Source organism: Gopherus evgoodei, chromosome 7 (assembly GCF_007399415.2).
Source record: "Gopherus evgoodei ecotype Sinaloan lineage chromosome 7, rGopEvg1_v1.p, whole genome shotgun sequence".
Classification (NCBI taxonomy): domain Eukaryota; kingdom Metazoa; phylum Chordata; order Testudines; family Testudinidae; genus Gopherus; species Gopherus evgoodei.
The window spans coordinates 98,974,252-98,992,468 of NC_044328.1; the positions used below are offsets into that span (position 1 = coordinate 98,974,252).

At 48.0% G+C, this 18,217-nt stretch overlaps 1 protein-coding gene across 2 annotated transcripts; it reads left to right on the forward strand.

Annotated features, from left to right (window-relative positions):
- Positions 1-222: 222 nt before the first annotated feature.
- On the forward strand, positions 223-17,280 carry TM7SF2 (transmembrane 7 superfamily member 2). 2 transcript variants are annotated; one of them, XM_030569410.1, is made up of 11 exons: positions 223-389; positions 3,122-3,284; positions 3,537-3,733; positions 4,022-4,076; positions 4,417-4,611; positions 5,188-5,291; positions 12,030-12,149; positions 13,397-13,565; positions 14,009-14,089; positions 14,229-14,351; positions 16,303-17,280. In XM_030569410.1, the coding sequence occupies exons 2-11, from the start codon at positions 3,227-3,229 to the stop codon at positions 16,314-16,316; spliced, it is 1,116 nt and encodes a 371-aa protein (XP_030425270.1). In that variant the 5' UTR covers positions 223-389; positions 3,122-3,226; the 3' UTR covers positions 16,317-17,280. The 2 variants fall into 2 exon arrangements, with proteins under 2 accessions (XP_030425270.1, XP_030425269.1); XM_030569409.1 differs by lacking the exon at positions 16,303-17,280 and adding an exon at positions 15,065-15,318 and having other exon boundaries at positions 224-389.
- Positions 17,281-18,217: the final 937 nt, after the last annotated feature.

The following is an 18,217-nucleotide window of genomic DNA, read 5'->3' on the forward strand; positions in this document are numbered from 1 at the left end:
ACACAAACGCGTCTGTACCGCCCTTAGCCTCAACACAGGCAGCTTTCAGCAGCAAGACTCCTGCAATGAGCAACCTAGCCATTGCCATGACCACAGCTCCAGCCCACTAAAAAGAGAGCTTAGGGAGCTTGCTCCACCCACTTAGAAAGAAGCTCAGAGTCATCGTGATAGACCAGAAACTCTGGCTTTGCCCGTCTTTCGACATAACCCCTGCTCTCGGATTGGATGTTTGGTGATAATAACAGGCTGGGACGAGCTACAATTAGCTGGTGCGACAACAGCTGCTGCGGGTTAAAGGGACAGGGGGTGGAGCGTGTGCATGGGAGGATTCTGGAGCCACTGCTAGTACCTACGGTGTCTGCTTGGAGAGACGGACGCCGGGCTGTCAGGTAGGACTGTGCCTCAAGGGGGAACGTCGGTTAGTCACACAGAGGCGGGCAGCAGGCAGAGGTGCAGCTCAGCATTGCTCAGAGCGTTAGAAGTGACCGGTGCTGGGGCATTTCATATGGCTGACAAGACAGCGTGGTCTTGTACAGCCACCGGTAACAGCCTGTGAAACCGAGAGAGCCCCGCCAGGAAGGGGGTTTCTGGAAGAGTTGGAAATTCTTCTCCTTTTGTGAATTTGGAGGCCTGAGCTGTACATTGCCCAAACTTTCCCCTTTGTGCGCTGATGCCCCTTTATCCCAACCTCCCTTGCAATCCTGGACTCCCCTCACATGCTCGATTGGTGCTGCTCCATATCAACCTGCAGCCTCACCTGCTATTCCGGTTCTGGCTTACCCCAGTTCTGCTAATGCCCTTCTGTCCTGGCCTGCAGCCCTCTGCTATTCTGTTCCTGGTCGCTGCACCCCATATGCAGCTCTGCCAATGCACCTCTGTCCTGGCCCGCAGCCCCTTGCTATTCCATTCCTGATGTCTGCATCTCCTACGCAGCTCTGCCAATGGCCCTCAGTCTAGACCTGCAACCCCAGCTGCTGTTCCCATTATGGGTTCCTCCCTCTCAATCCTGATGTGCAGCATCCCTGCTATCCCAGCCCTAGATCTTTCTACAAATGTACTTAACAACAAAAACATGTTCTGCCAGATGACTAGGAACTCCAGAGCAGACAGGGCTGTTTTCTGTCTTTAACTCTATTGCTGAAAGCATTTCCAAGTCTTCTCTGCTACAGCAACCTCATCTTTCCCTTAGCTATAGACCCACATTCAATGCCCTGCTCTACCACAGGCTCCCTATGGGACCTTGGGCAAGTTGCTTAGGCCCAGATCCTCAAAAGTGTTGAGGTGCTTAACTCCTATTGACATAATATGTCCTCCATCACCACACAGGCGTTTGATGCTGCTCATATCTTAAACCTACAGAACTCTGTGCTACTGGATTTTACAGAAGCAACCAGTAAGATTAAAAGAAACATGAGTGGGAGATATCAATGACCAAGAGGGGACTGTCAAGAACCATGGGGCTGAGTTCCCTAGCTGAGGCCCGGGCTAGTGGGTACAGCTTTCAGACAGGTTAATGAGCCCAGCTGGGCTTCAGCAAAATCACCTGATTGACCAGTCCATCCAATTGGCTGAAAGAAGCCAACAACTCTGCATTTATGCTCAACAGCAGCACAACTTAACACTTACACCTGCAGCTCCAATTGTTCTTGTGCACAGCTTGCTGGGGATATTAGTTGGCAGCTCCTTCATGGAGCAGTGAGCATGGGCATGTACCTGGCATGGTTCACCACCTCCCCTGACACCTGCCCCTTCTGCAGTGAGAGGGAGACGCTGGTGCACATCTACTTTGAGTGTACCAGGTTGCAGCCTTTTCCGGCTCCTCCGGAACCACCTCCTCAGGTTCTGGCTGCACTTTTCCCCACACCTCCTGATCTATGGCCATCTGTGACCCCATGAAGTTGCAAGACCTCCTAGTTGACCTCCTTCTGGCATTGGTCATGATGGCCGTTCACCATACCAGGAAGAGGAAGCTGGACGAGGAGATGCTCTGTGACTGGGAAGTCTATTTCTGATCCTCTCTTAGGTCATATATCTGGACAGAGTTCCTCTAGAGCAGTGGGCATTGTCCAAGTTTCTCTGCTTAGTGTTCTCCTCTGGGTCCCTGCTGTTGACCCTGTGACCCTTCACTCTCATCTGTGTTTTTTCGTTTGTGATCTCCTGAATTCAGCTGAGACCTGGGTCTAGTAGCTCCTCCCCTTAGGCTGGGGCGAGGGGCCTTTAGACATGGGCAGATGCCCCCCAGAGCCTTAATAGGTGCAATTGCTCCTGTGCCTGCTTGCTCCTGCCCTGTTCTGATCCTCCTCCAGCCCACCCGACCCTGCATCCTTGCCTGGCTTCTGACTCCTGGCTCTGATTATTGGTGTCAGATTCTAGCTCTGACCATTGGCTCCAGGTAGTGGCTTCTGACTTTGACATTTGGAACAGGCACCGGAAGCCAGAGCCAAAGTCTAACCTCTAGGGCAGACTGCCCACATCCTGGTTCTGAAAAAAGGTGGGTTGCCAGCAAGAGAAACAATCCAGGCTAAGTGACATGAGAGTCATGCCCTGTTCCCTTCCCATGATTGCTGCATACACGGGCTGGAAACCTCAGACTCAGTTTGCCTCTTTGTAGTCCTGTGACAACTCCAGCCCCAGCAGCGTAACATAGGCCTGCTCTGCACTACATGGTTAGGTTGATGGAAGATGCCTTGCATCGACCTAGGTGTGGAAATCTCTTCATTTAAATTTGGCTCCCACTGACGTGAGTTCCTCTCTGCAGTGCTTTAGTGACACCACCTCCCCGAGCGGTGGAGAGCCAAGGTTGATGTAATTAGGTTGATGCAGTGTCAGTGGAGACCCTGCCTTGCTTTCATGGACTGTGACTGGCTTTCAGGAGCCATCCCACAATGCTCCACACTGACAGTACAATTGATACAAGCGTCCTGGTGAGGATGCACACCGACGACACAAGTGACTTAATACCTGTGGTGGCTGTGTGCAGATGTAAGTTAGATAGACATCATTTTGTAGTGTAGACATGGCCATAGGCTAAACACCCAACCCAGATCAGTGCAGGCTGTCTCTGACCCTTCCACCGCAACCACTGTCAGTGACCACTAATGATCCATGTTCTGTCCCATAGGTCTGGGATCCACAAGAGCTCTCCTGAAGGAGGAAGTGACTGTGGTTTGAGAGGCTTCCTGTGGGAAGAGCTTTGTGTCTCGGTGGAGAAGGCTGGAGCACAAGGATGATGGATCGGTATAAGACCCCACGCACCAAAGAGCTGGAGTTTGGAGGGCCCCTGGGTAAGATGAGGGTGAGGGGGGTGGGAAGGCAGTGGCTCACATACCCTGAAAGGCAGGGCAAACTGGAGGTGTGAATGCAGCTACATGGTTAGAACATGGTGGGTTTGGGAGTCAGCACTCTTGGGTTCCCAGCTCTGCCATTGACTCACTGTGGGAGCTTATCTCTCAGGGACGCTGCTGCCTGTCACTCACCCACAGTTCTGATCACCCTGGGGATCTTGTCCCTCTAACCTCTCATTCCTCCCTCTACAGGAGCCATGATCCTCATCTTTCTCATGCCAGCTACCATCTTCTATCTTCTGCTGACCTGTCGCACTGAGCAAGCCAGCGTGCTGAACTTCCCGCCCCCGCTGCCACCCCTGAGCACCCTCTGGAGCCCCCACACCTTCCTGCTGCTTCTGGCTTGGGTGGGACTCCAGGCTGCCCTCTACATGCTGCCTATGGGGAAGGTAATGCTGGGTCAGCTTCATTGGGCAGATGTCCCCTTCCCTGCTGGGTGTCATCTGCCTAATGGTGGCTGTTTGACTATCCATGGGGAATCCAGGGCACACGTGAATTGCCTGGGCCACGGCTGAGCCAGATCACGGCCAGCTGGCTACACTATGTAGGCAGAGACCTGCCAAAACTCAGTTCTTCTACACAGTTGTGAACTGAGGCTCCAGGGAGGGTGCCGGTGAGAGGAGCTGGAGTCAAGACCTGAGAGATCCATACTAACCAGCTGTATGGCTTTCTCCCAGGTCACAGAAGGGATCGTCCTTCGAGACAAGAGCCGGCTCCAGTATCGCATTAATGGTGGGTGTTGGATTTTGTTAGGGAGGGGAGATCAACTATGACCCGCCCCAGAATTTGCAGCCAATCACATCACTTACTGAATTTCCTCATGGTAACAAGTAATAGTATTTGGGGAGAAGTGCTGTCTATTGGGGCTGAGCAAGGGGCTAGGAGTCAGGACTCCTGGGTTCTATCCCCAGCTCTGCCACAGATTCCCTTTGTTACCTTGGGCTACCCTCTTTATGCCTCTGTTTCCCAGAATAACAGTGTGCTGTGACTCGGGGGTGCTCAGCTAAAAAGGCACTAAGTGTTGCTGTATCTAAGCAGCATGTGACCTGCTTTCCCTCCTCCCGCACTGCAGCTTTCCATGCGATGGGGGTCACGGCCCTGGTGGTGGGGGCTGGACTGGCAGCCGGGTTGCGCCTCAGCTACATCTATGACCACTTCCTGCAGTTGGCTTTCTCGGCCTTGCTGCTGGCCTTTGGTCTCAGCTTCCTCCTCTACTTCAAGTCCCTCTTTGCCCCAGAGACAACACTGGCACCAGGCGGGAACTCAGGTGAGTCCTTCTATACACATGGGACACACGGACACAGGAATGATCTTGTGCATGCAGACATACACGTGTGCACTTATGCATGTCTGAACACACACAGACATGAACACACTGACACATGCATGCACTAACACATAGACACTCTTAGTCACACAGGTCATACCTGGTGTCTCACGGGGGTGCAGGGGGAGAGCGGCCTGTGATGTCAGTCGGGTAAAAACTGCCAGGACTCTAGGGAGGTATCTGATCAGTTGATGAGGGTCAGAAAGGAACCACCCTTGTTGCAGAGAGTTTAACTTTCCAATGAAGCATCCAGCAACAGCACCCATTGGAAACCAGACATATACAGATTTAGCACAGCAGGGGTGGGGATACCAGGCCAGTGGGATGGGCCCCTTGGACTGATCTGGGGTAGCAGAGAGGGGAGCATACCAGACTAGATGGACCCATTGGTCTGATCTCAGGCAGCGGGGGGATACTGGGCTGTACAGGCCTATTGGTCTGGACCAGGGTGGCAGGGAGAGGAAGGGGGAGTAGCTATTCCACCTTGAGGTGCCTGACTTGCTATTGGCCACACAGGGAATCCTATCTATGACTTCTTCATGGGCCACGAGCTGAACCCACGCATCGGCTCCTTCGACCTGAAGTATTTCTGCGAGCTGCGTCCAGGCCTCCTCGGCTGGGTAAGTGGGTGGGGTTTTAGGGTGCCCCCTGCTGTAGAAAGACCCTGAGGGCCATAGCTATGATGACCTTGCGAAGGCAAAGGATAATCGGAGAATCTGCTGCAGGGGAACTCTAGTCCCGGGAGAAGGGTTGCCAGGGGGAATTTCCCTCTGTCCACATGGCCATGTGTAGCAGATACTATCCATAACCAGAAATCCTAGCCTAGATGGACCCATTAGTCAAACAAGCATGGTGGGAGGGGTGAAGAATACCAGACTAGATAAGCCCATTGATCTGATCTGGGGCAGCAGAGAGTGTGGGATGCCAGGCATGGGTGGGCCCATTGGTCTGATGTAGGGGTAAACCAAGCAGGATGGTTTTACTGTTACACAGGGGCTAGATATGCCTTTGGTCAAATCCGAGGCAGCGGGGAGAGGAGGTCTTACTTGAGGATGCCAATTAGGTAAGGGGGAGGAGGGGCTGCCAGCCTGCCACACCCCCCCTCCCATTCCATCCCCACCCCAAGTTTCATACAGGAGGTGTGCTCCCAGGTGGAGGTCTTAACTGCACAGCATTAGTGTGGTATGAGAGTTCTGCAGTGAGGTGCTTCTCCCAGCTTGTGTCCCCAGGGCAGAAAGTCAGTGTTTTGTTTCCAAACAGAGGCAGGGTGATTTAAGATAAGAAAAGGATGGTAATTTTAAGGCTCTGGAAGCTCTTAGATGAGCCTGTAGAACAGTTTTCAGAGGGGTAGTCCTGTTAGTCTGTATCAGTAAAAACAACAGAGTCCTTGTGGCACCTTAGAGACAATTTATTTAGGCATAAGCTTTCATGGGCTATAACCCACTTCATCAGATGCATGGAGTGGAAAATACAGTAAGCAGGTATAAATATACAGCCCATGAAAAGATGGGAGTTGCCTTACCAAGTTGGGGGTCAGTGCTAACGAAGCCAATTAAATTAGGATGGATGTTGCCCATTCCCAACAGATGACAAGAAGGTATGAGTATCAACAGTCTTTATTCAGGCCTAATTTGATGGTGTCAAGTTTGCAAATTAATTCCAGTTCTGCAGTTTCTCGTTGAAGTCTGGTTTTAAATTTTTGTTGCTGAAGAATGGCCACTTTTAAGTCTGTTATTGAGTGTCCAGGGAGATTGAGGTGCTCTCCTACTGGTTTTTGAATGTTACAATTCTTGACGTCTGATTTGTGTCCATTTATTCTTTTGCACAGAGACTGTCTGGTTTGACCAATGTACATGGCAGAGGGGCATTGCTGAAACATGATGGCATATATCACATTGGTAGATGTGCAGGTGAACAAGCCCTTGATAGTGTGACCAAGGTGGTTGGGTCCTATGATGGTGTCCCTTGAATAGATATGCAGACAGAGCTGGCAATGGGATTTGTTGCAGGGGTTGGTTCCTGGGTTTGTGTTTCTGTTGTGTGGTGTGTAGTTGCTGGTGAGTGTTTGTTTCCTTCAGGTTGCGAGGGCTGTCTGTAAGCGAGGACTAGCCTGTCTCCCAAGGTCTGAGAGTGAGGGACTCCCCTTCAGGATAGGTTGTAGATCCTTGATGATGTGCTGGAGAGATTTTAGTTGGGGGCTGTAGGTGATGGCTAGTGGCGTTCTGTTACTTACTTTCTTGGGCCTATCCTGTAGTAGGTGACTTCTGGGTGCCCTTCTGGCTCTGTCAGTCTGTTTCTTCACTTCTCCAGGTGGGTACTGTAGTTTTAAGAACGCCTGATAGAGATCCTATAGGTTTTTGTCTCTGTCTGAGGGATTGGAGCAAATGTGGTTGTATCTTAAGGCTTGGCTGCAGACAATGGATCATGTGATGTAGTCTGGATGAAAGCTGGAGGCATGTAGGTAAGTATAGCAATCAGTAGGTTTCCAGTATAGGGAGGTGTTTATGTGACCATCGCTTATTTGTACTGTAGTGTCCAGGAAGTGGATCTCTCTCTTGTGTGAACTGGTCCAGGCTCAGGTTGATGGTGGGGTGGAAATTGTTGAAATCCAGGTGGATTTCCTCAAGGGCCTCCTTCCCCTGGGTCCAGATGATGTCATTATTGTAGCACAAGTAAAGTAGGAGTGCTAGGGGAGGAGAGATGAGGAAGCATTGTTCTAAGTCAGCTATAAAAATGTGGGGCCATGCAGGTATCCATAGCAGTGCTGCTGACTTGAAGGCATAAACCATAAATCATCCCCAAATCTGAAATAGTTGTGAGTGAGGACAAAGAAAGTGACAAAGCTCAACCACCAGGTTTGCTATGACATTTATTGGGGATCCTGTTCCTGATGGCTTGTAGTCCATCTTTGTATGGAATGTTGGTGTAAAGGGCTTCTACATCCATTGTGGCTAGGGTGGTGTTTTCTGGAAGATCACCAATGGATTGCAGTTTCCTCAGGAAGTTGGTGGTGTCTGGAAGACAACTGGAAGTGCTGGTAGTGTAGGACCTGAGGAGAGAGTCCACATAGCTAGAAAATCCTGCTGTCAGGGTGCCAATGCCTTAGATTATGGGGTATCCTGGATTCCCAGGTTTATGGATGTGGGTGGTGATGGTGGGCAGGGGTTGAAGAGGGAACGCAGGGGACTCAGAAGAAATACAACCAAGCTCTCTAAGCCAAGGTTAGTCAGAAAAGAGGAAGATGTGAAGGGCATAAGTGAAAAGAAGGGGCCAAAACCCAGGGAAGGGATAGCAGTGGCTTAAAGAAGTTCCCAATCTACCTGTGGTACTTATGTGGCCCCATCACTGTAGTATCTGAGCACCTCACATCACAGCCCCTCAGTGAGGTCAAGCAGTGCTATTATCCTCACTGTACAGATGGGGCACTGAGAGACTAACAGCCAGATTTTCAAAAGTATTTAGGCACTTAGCGGGATTTTCAAAATCGCCTAGAAGGTTAGGTGCTGTATAAACACACTAGGTGCCTAGCTGCATCTTTGGGTGCCTAAAAGCCTTTAAAACTCTGTCCCTAAGGCACTGACCTGAGGTCATACAGGAAGTCATTGGGTGTGTGTGTGGGGGGGAGGGTAGAAACCAGGTCTCTCAGATCTAGCTCCCTATCCACTGGACCAGCCTTTCTATCTGCTGCATGCTGCAAAAAAGAGGCCTCTGATGGATGGGAGCAAAATCAAGAAGGCCAGCTCTCTGAGATTCCAGCAGTTGGTCCCAGGTGATTGGGAAGGATGTCATGGCTAACAGTATGAAAAGCAGCATAGAGGTCAGGAAGGATAAAGAAAGAGAATGAGAATCAGATAAGAAGAGCGCACTTAACTGTCAATGAGTAGCAGGTTCTGCCCCAGGCTGAGTTGTACAGCAAAGCCTGCTATGCAATTTTAGGACTTGTCTACACTGGCACTTTACAGAGCTGCAACTTTCTTACTCAGGGGTATGAAAAAACACCCCCTGAGCGCTGCAAGTTTCAGCGCTGTAAAGTGCCAGTTTAGACAGTGCACCAGCGCTGGGAGGCACTACACCCCTCATGGAGGTGGGTGTAGCCACGACTACACAGCCATATTAAAGCACTGCCGTGGCCAGCTCTTTAACGTTGCTAGTGAAGACATGCCCATTGATTTTAACTGAAAACCACTTTTTGTCTTTTTTATTTTTTTTTTTGTTCTGAGTTTGAAAAAAGGAAGGAATGAGAGAGTGTTGTATGGGTATTAGATGTGATTATACATCAAATTCATAAGGTTTCAGCTGTATTCAGGCCAGTTCCAGAACAAAGAACAGAAATTGCATCCACAGAGTCGATAAAGTTGACTATTATTGTCATGATTTGTGTTATTTTTTTGGGCACCATCTGTGTGCTCAGCACTGTTCAGAAAATTTAGTCCTTGAGCCAATGCATACAAGATGTGTAACTCTGGATAAGATGGCTCAGATACTTAAGTATGCATAGTTATTGACATCACATGTTCACTGTGATGTTTATATCTATGAGTGGAGGCACTGATGGCAATAGAAGTTTTACTTGTTTAAGGACTAGAAGATTTGACCCTCCAACTTTCTTTCAAGAGGAAGAGCTGCCCAGAGCTACTGTGCTTGTTTGTTTTCCTTTCCTGCCTGCAGTCGCCCTGATGTACCTTAGAAGCAATTTTGTCCCCAACTTTAAAACGTGGAATTTTCTTGGTGTTTGATTAAAAATAGTCTCCTGTGAAAACTGCAGCTCAATCACTGTAGTTTTATGTTTAAGAACCTTCTGGAAAGTACCTAGCCTTTAAACAGAAGTGAAAGCAGTGTTGCCAACTCTCATTATTTTGTCATGAGTCTCATGATAATTGTTTTCCTTAAAGCCTTAGTTCCTGGAGTCAAGTGATATGTGATGATTTCAGCCATCATTCTTAAAGAAAAATTAAGTTTCTAGTTCTTGTGGCTATGGAGAAAGCTTCAGAATGTGACCCCAGGGCACCTTAAAGGGTCAAAAAGCAGAATACAAATTAAAAACACCAAATCTATTATTTTTACATAATCTCATTATTTTAAAGCCAATCTCATGATTTTTGGTAAGCCTGATTCTTGATTTTTGAACATTTGGGGTTGGCAATACTATGAAAGTGACTTGAAAGTGTCAGTTTCACTACTGTTTTAAAGTAATTTTCTAGTCTATTATTTGTAGAGGGGTAACACCCCTAGAGCCCAAGGCAGGTGCAGTGTAAACTCCTGGGGCCTTGCCCTAGTATAGTGACTCCCAAACTAGGGTTCGTGAACCCCTGGGGGTTCACAATGTTACAGGGGGTTCTTGGGGGTGGGGGCGACTCCCTAATGGCAGACAGCTGTCCTTAAGGACACTGGGCAGCACAGAGCCAGCAGCCTGGAGCCCCTGGACTTCCAAGAGCTAAGCAGATCAAAGCAAGCGTATCTATCACACTGAGGAGATTTAAACTTCAAGAGTCCGTATAAGAAATGGAAAGGGAGGTGGATTATTTTTTTGCTGTTTTAAAAATTAATTAAGCAGCTAGTATTGTTTTTAAATTATTATGAAGAACAAGTTTAAGCTTTGTTGTAATGTGTGTTGTTTGCCTGGACTGCTCAAGACCTGAATGCTTGTGTAGGAGGAACTCTGAGTTGGCTTCTTAAATATCTTCATGCTGTTTCACATCTGATACTCCTTGATGAAACATAGGAGCCTTGTCTTATAGCAAGCTTATTCAAAGTGATACAAGCTACGAAAGTGAGATCTTGGAAGAGTGTTGCCATTTTCAGAATGTAATAAAAATACTGTAATGATAAATTAAGTGTGTAATAAGCATGTTATAAAAACAAATTGTATATTAAGATCACTGCTTTTATAGTTTATATTCAGGTAAAGGAGAAAATCCTGGAAATATTCATTTTTAGAAGGGGGTTCATGAGACTTGACATTTTAGTGAAAGAGGTTCACAGGTTGTTAAAGTTTGGGAACCACGGCCCTAGTAGGATGTTTCCAAAAGTTAAATGATCTATTCCAAGTGTGATAGAAAGTAATCTAGGTTTTTCTACAATTATTTCAATTGTATTCAAGAGTTAGTAACAAATTGAGAATACAGTAACTCCTCACTTAACACTGTAGTTATGTTCCTGAAAAATGAAACTTTAAGTGAAACAATGTTTAACTAATCAAATTGTCCCATAAGATTTAATGTAAATGTTGGGGGGGGGGGTTAGGCTCCAAAGACATTTTTTGGGTCAGATAGAAGGCATTATACTGTATACTGTACAGTACTGTACTGTGGTTGGGAAGTGCCCCTGGCTTACACCACACAGGCACAGCCTGCTGCAGGCAAGGAAGCACCTTTGCAGCAGCAGCTTCCCTGGAGGACAGGCTCAAATTTTGCCAGGAATGCTCCAGGCCTGCCTCTTCCAGTCCCTGCTCCACTCCAGGCCCACCTCTTCCCATTCCACCTTCTCTCCAGAGCATGCCACATCCCTCACCCCCCAAAGTCCTAAGCGCCTGCTCCTCCCTCCCAGAAAGTCCTAAGCGCAAAGTGCTGGGAGGGAGGGGAAGGAGCAGGGAAGCCCTGTGTCTCCATTCCTCCCCCTCCCTCCCAGAAAATCTTAAGCACCACCAAACAGCTGTTTAGCGGCACTCAGGATTTTCTAAGAGGGAGGGGGAGGAGTGGAGAGGCCGCACTTCCCTGCTCCTCTCCCTCCCTCCCAGGAAGTCCTAAGCGCTGGTGGGGGAAGCGCTGGGAGGGAGGGGGAGGAGGTGGAGAAGCAGAACTTGTGCAATGCTCCCTTGTAAAGTCACTGCTCTTCCACAGAATCTTACAAGCAGGCAGTCAAACGATGTTATAAGAGAGCATTGCACAACTTTAAATGAGTATGTTCCCTAACTGAGCAGAGACATAACCCTGAAACAATGTTAAGTGGGACAACGTTAAATGAGGAGTTACTGTATACATTAAAATTTTAAACCTAACCAGTGTCCCTTCAGTGACTTGACACAAGAGGTCAGAACATGTTAGTATTAGAGTTGAGTGGGTCTAATATTTATTTATTTGTATATAGGAATTAGAAATTATCTGACAGGAGCACTGAATATAAGCTATCATTTGCAAAAAAAACCAAAAAACCCCCCAAGAGTTTATAGGTGCTCAAGTAGCTTCTGGAATCACAGTTAAATTTGCCCCCTCCCCTACCAAAATCTGAAATGGCACTCCTGGTCCACTCAGCAATCAGGTGTGTTTTCTCTGGGCAGACAAGGTGCTGAGGGCAAGGGAAGGAGCAGGGAGGGAGGCAGGTCGTCTTCAAACTCTGCCTGACTGCTCCCCTCCTGCCAGGCACTGGTGAACATGGCCATGCTGATGAAGGAGACTGAGCTGCGGGGCAGCCCCTCGCTGGCCATGCTCCTGGTCAATGCCTTCCAGCTGCTGTATGTGGTGGATGCACTTTGGAATGAGGTGAGTCACTCCCACATCCCTGGCTTAGCCTTGGCTTGGGATCTGCAATGGCCTAGGGGCTACAAAGTGAACCTTAGGGGAGGCCTCCTGGATTCCCTTCCCATGTCTGGGAGGAGGGTGGAGTCCAGTGGTTCGAACAGAGGGGCTGGGATTGAGGACCCAGCTCTGAGAAGGGAGTGGGGATTGGTGATTTAAAGCACAGATGTGGCCAGGCTGGATTGATTTAATTTAAATTGATTATAGTCAAGTTTTGCATTTGTACTTTATAGTTATTTTCCTAACAAAAGGTTGATTTTTCACTAGTGGGTTATATTAAAACATGTTAATTTGCAACCAAACACACCCTGACTTTATACTAAATTTGGTGGTACTTTTTGCTAACCAGGAGGACACAGTATATCTCTACACATTTATCTGAGTAATTATATACTTATTTTACATGTATTCTGATTCTTAATTTTTACATTTTTATTATGTTAGAAAATGGTGAATGTTGTATTTATTTACAATATGATGATTAATGTTTTACTTGAAATTTGTTTCCAGCTCTATTTGGATGGAAATTAAAATTCAATAAAAAATCCCCAGAAACAGCATGTTGAGATTTTTAATAAAATAAAACTACTTTGTGTGCTAATATACTTTTAAAAAGTTTATAAATAAATGTGTTCTATTTAAAACTGATTGTATTAAACAAAGGAAGTAGCATCTGTAGTCAGTGAATTTAACTGATTGTTTCTGGTCACCATGTCATTCAAGATTTTAGAACTAGTAGATCTCCTCCTCTCTCAAATAGTTTTTTCTTCATAGATTGGAAGAGAAAAACAAGCTTTCCTGCCTGTTCAACTCCCAATTGATTTCTTAACTTCAAATGAACTAGTCACTGAACTGATTTAGTTGAATAAAAGGAAATTAAATTAAAATATTCTCTCTGCACCTGCAGAAGAGATTACCGCCAACAGTTAAAAGGTGGTTTAGTGCTTTAACAAACTCTGGTTCCAGGTGCCTAGCCAATGATGTCAAGCAGTTCTGTGTGTTCACTTTCTTTAAACTTGGCAGTAAATGTGTCCTGCTTAATATTTTTTTTTGTATTTAAATTATTTAATAGTTTACAGCATGGTTAGGCCTTAGCACAGGTTGTTTATTTCAAATTTAATTTTAAATAGATTTAGCTTTTTTAAAGTATTTAAATTTTGTTTAGCATTGATTTTTATCCATGCTGGATGTGGCTCCTCTGTGTCCTGCAGGAGGCCATCCTCACCACCATGGACATTGTACACGATGGCTTTGGCTTCATGTTGGTCTTTGGGGACCTGGCCTGGGTGCCCTTCACCTACAGCCTGCAGGCCTACTTCCTGGTCAACCACCCCCAGAAGCTGAGCCTGTCCATGGCTGTCGGGATCCTCTTGCTCAATGGTGAGGCTCAGGTGATTCCCTCTCACATATCAGACCAATAGGCTCATTCAGTGCCATATCTCTCCTCTTCTCCCCCGTATGCCCCTGCTCAGACCAATGGATCCACCTAGTCAAGACCAATAGGTTTAGTATCCCTCCCACTTTACCCCATGACTCCATCTGTCACAGTATCTCTTCCCACGCTTCCTGCCTCACCAACCCTACAACTCTTGCTGCACAATGGAGTGAAATACCTTCCTGACCACCCCCAAGCCACACCCTGAAGTATGAGGATTGAAAGCCCTGCTCAATGCCACCCTGAGCAAGCATCCACCACCATTGTCATTCATCCCTTTGTCCTCTCAAGAGCAATCTGTTTTCATACCAATCCATGGCAGAAGTGCCAGTATCCCCATGCCTAGAGCTTCCACAGCCTATCCTCACTCTGGTTCTCTTCTTGGCAGGTCTGGGATACTGCATCTTCCGCAGTGCCAATTCCCAGAAGAACACTTTCCGAAGGAACCCCAATGACCCCAGAGTAACTGGTGAGCTGCTGCCGCCTCTTGGATGGGAGTCATATGGGGGACTTAGAGTGCAGTAGTCTGGAGTGGGAGAAGAAGGGAATGCTAATGGGAGGGAGGGGGAGGAATGGATGCCATATGAGTAATGCTCTTCTCCTCCCAGGTCTCAAAACCATCCCCACAGCCACGGGCCGGCGTCTCCTAGTGTCTGGGTGGTGGGGGTTTGTACGCCATCCCAACTATCTGGGGGATATCATCATGGCTCTGGCCTGGTCGCTGCCCTGTGGTGAGTCTAAATCCTGCCTGGAGGGAGCCTGTGAAGGCTAACAAGGAGGTGCTGGGAGGGGTGGGGGGCAGGGATTGTCTCCTCCTGCCCCCAATTCCAATGGGACCTGTGCCTTTAGGGCATGCAGGGCATATCCCTACTGTCCCTCTGCAATGGAGGCAGGGCAGCATCTCTCTAGCCCTCAAGGCAGTGGTGTCTGCCTTGGGCACCCATTGTGTCTTTCACAAGCTACACAGAGGGTGCCTGCTCTGGCCCAACATCCCAGTCATGTCCCAAGCAGATGGCACCAATATGCTGCCCTATACTCCAGCCAGAGGTCACGTAGAAGGCACCTGGTCTGGTTGGCCTGAAGTCCCAGGTGGAAGGCACTGGTCACACCTTCCAAGGATGACATCAGTGTATCATTAACATGGGAGTGGGGAGGAATCTACGCCCTAGACAAGCTTGCTCAGCACTCTGGCTATCCACTAGAACAGTGGTTCTCAACCTGTTTACCATTGTGGGCAACATATGCAGCTCTCCATGTTATGTGGGCTGCATCCACACAATATATATACGGCCTCTAAGGCCCTGAGAATGTCACATGGGCCACAGCTGTGTGCTGATTAGGACACAAGCAGCCCACGGGTTGAGAACCATTGCACTAGAAGGTCCTAGAGGAAGGGCCCATGGCCTCCTTCTCCTCATGTCCCATGTCTCTCCCACCCCCTCAGGCCTGACGCATGTCCTGCCCTACTTCTATGTCTTCTACTTCACCGTGCTGCTGATTCACCGGGAGGCTCGGGACGAGCACCAGTGCCTGCGGAAATATGGGCTTGCCTGGCAGGAGTACTGCCGGCGAGTTCCCTACAGGATCTTCCCTTACCTTTACTGAGATTTGGCCCAGCACACCATGCCCCATGCAGACCCAGGCACGACAGCTCACATCTGCCCACCACTGCTCCAAAGGCTGGCAGGATGCTAGCCTCTGTCCTCACCACTGGGGCACGTTGTCATCCCCAGAGGTCTCCAGTTGGAGGTGCGGGCTCTGGGGTGGGGCTGGGGATGAAGGGTTTGGTGTGTAGGAGGGTGTTCCAGGCTGGGACCGAGAGGTTTGGAGTGTGAGAGCGGACTCCAGGCTGGGGCAGGGAATTGGGACACAGGGGTGAGGGCTCCGGTTGGGGATGCAGGCTCTGGGGTGGAGCTGGGGATGAGGGGTTTGGGGTGCAGAATGTTGGGAATCATTAAGAAAAGGATAGATAATAAGACAGAAAATACCATGTTGCCTCTATGTAAATCCATGGTACGTCCACCTCTTGAATACTGCATGCAGATGTGGTCACTCCATCTCAAAAGATATATAGGAACTGGAAAAGGTTCAGAAAAGGGCAACAAAAATGATTAGGGGTATCAAATGGCTGCCATGTGAGGAGATACTAATAAAACTGGAACTTTTTAGCTTGGAAAAGAGAAATAAGGGGGATATGATAGAGGTCTATAAAATCATGACTTGTGTGGAGAAAGTGAGTAAGGAAGTGTTATTTATTCCTTCTCATAACACAAGAACCAGGGGTCACCAAATGAAATTAATAGGCAGCAGATTTAAAACAAACAAAAGAAAGTATTTTTTCACAGAACGCACAGTCAACCTGTGGAACTCCTTGCCAAGGATGTTGTGAAAGATAACACTGTAACAGGGTTCAAAAAAGAACTAAAGTTCCTGGAGGATAGCTCCATCAATGGCTATTAGCCAGTAGGGGAAGGGACGGTGTCACAAGGCTCTCTTTGCTAGAAGCTGGGAATAGGCAACAGGGGATTGATCATTTGATGATTATCAGTTCTGTTCACTTTCTCTGGGGCGTTCTGGAATTGGCCACTATCAGAAGACCGGATACAGGGCTAGATGGACCTTTGGTCTGACCCAGTATGGCCATTCTTATGTATAACACAACCCACAATGTTTTCATAACAGCACTAGATGTCTGAGCTGCATTCCTCTGTGCTTCGCTCAAGCTTAAAGCATTGCCTTCCATGAGGGACCATGATGGAGCTTACTGCACGACTGGTAATGCTTTAATGAAAGAATTTAACAATACTGCACCCACTACAGTTGGCTGCAAGCTTCACCTTGGACAGCTGAGAATGGGCGTGCCTGAATTCTCCTCTGCTGCTGTAAGGAGGTGCAAGCCCACAGCAGAAAGGTCAGCCTGACAGATGCATGGGTCATGATGAGATGGAGGGTTTGTCTTCACTGCAAGAGTTAGCTCAAATGAGTACGCTGGAGTTACTCTCACTTGAACTCTACTAGAGTAGGTCTACACTGCAATCGGACGTGTGAGTGCAGCCTAGACTGGCATAGCTAGAGTAAAACTAGTGTGGATGCACAGGCTTGTACAGCATGTGCTGCTGCATCTTCACTATTTTTAGCCATGCTAGCTAGAGTAAAGCTAGTGCAGGTATGTCCCCCCTGCCAAAAAAGCTGCAGTCATGCCTCAGAAAGCAGTGTAGACATACACTGAGAGCACCTGCACCATGAAACAATTACTGGAGCTGTACAGAGAGATTAGATTAGCAGTTGATGTGCTGCTGTAACTCAAGCTGTTGCATTACTGGCTTGAGTGGCAGCAGTCCTCCAGCTTCAACCTCCATCCCCTTGCGAGCCAGTTAGCTTGATTTTAAAGCACCATTTAATTAGTACTAGAGATTTCTGTGCGGACAGGAGTCTGGTTAGGAGCAAAAGTTGAGTTAAACCTTGAGCGACCACCAAAAAGAAGACAAGCCCCAAAGAGAGAGAATCACAGCTGGGAGTCTGTTTTGGCTTGAGGTGGAATACGAGTTTGGTTTGCTGTGTCTGTAAGGGCCTGATTGTTTGAAGGACTGGGGAATGCTGGAGTGTGGTTTTGGACAATGCACTGATGTGACAATTTTATTAAAAATGTATGAAATGCAGTCTCCATCTGCGTTCAATGTCAATTGTTTGGGATGCTTTTGAGGGCTAGATGAGCAAAGTGTCAGATCTTAAATACAGGAAACAATCAACCAAATAGGCAATACTCCTTTTAGGGGGATTCTGCTCCAGAACCTCCCTCCCCTGATGGGTACAGGGCCGGCTCCAGGCACCAGCTCAGGAAGCAGTTGCTTGGGGCGGCCAAGGGGAAGGGGTGGCAAGTCGGGCTTTTCGGTGGCAATTTGGCAGCGGGTCCCTCTTGGAGGGAGGGACGGACCTGCTACCGCTGATCATGATCGTGGTTTTCCCCTGCTGCTTGGGATGGCAAAAACCCTGGAGCCGGCCCTAGATGGGTAGAAACCTTCTCATTTCCAGCTTCAGTTGATTCCTGGACATCTTATCCCTATTTGTTCTTGTGCCAACATTGTCCTTTAGCTTCAGTAGCTCTTCTCCCTGCCAGGATTTACCCCTTTTGTGTCTTTTATAGAGAGTGATTAAATCCCTTCTCATCTTTTAATGGCCGGGCTAAACAAACCTAGCTTTCAGTTTCCTTTCCTAAGGTCGCCTCTACACTCCTCACCCTAGGAGCTCTTTTCTGCACTTGGGTCTGTTTGAATATCTGACAGACACAGCTTTTCAGCCTAGCAGAGGAAGGCAGAGCAAGATCCAGTGGCTGGAAGTTGAAGTTAGACAAATGTAATCTTGAAATAAATCAATTTCCTAGTAGGGACAGGAACAGTTCACCAGGGAAGCATGGGCTGGCCACCACCTGGAGTCTTTAAAGCAAAACAAGATCTCTTTCCAAAACACAAGCTTTAATCCAGTTTCTGGGGAAAATTCTACAGCTTGTCTGTGGGGGATGGGGAATAATCAGACTGGATGATCACAATGGTCCCTTCAGGCCTTAGGTCCATGCCAGGCCCACAGGGCTCAATTGTGT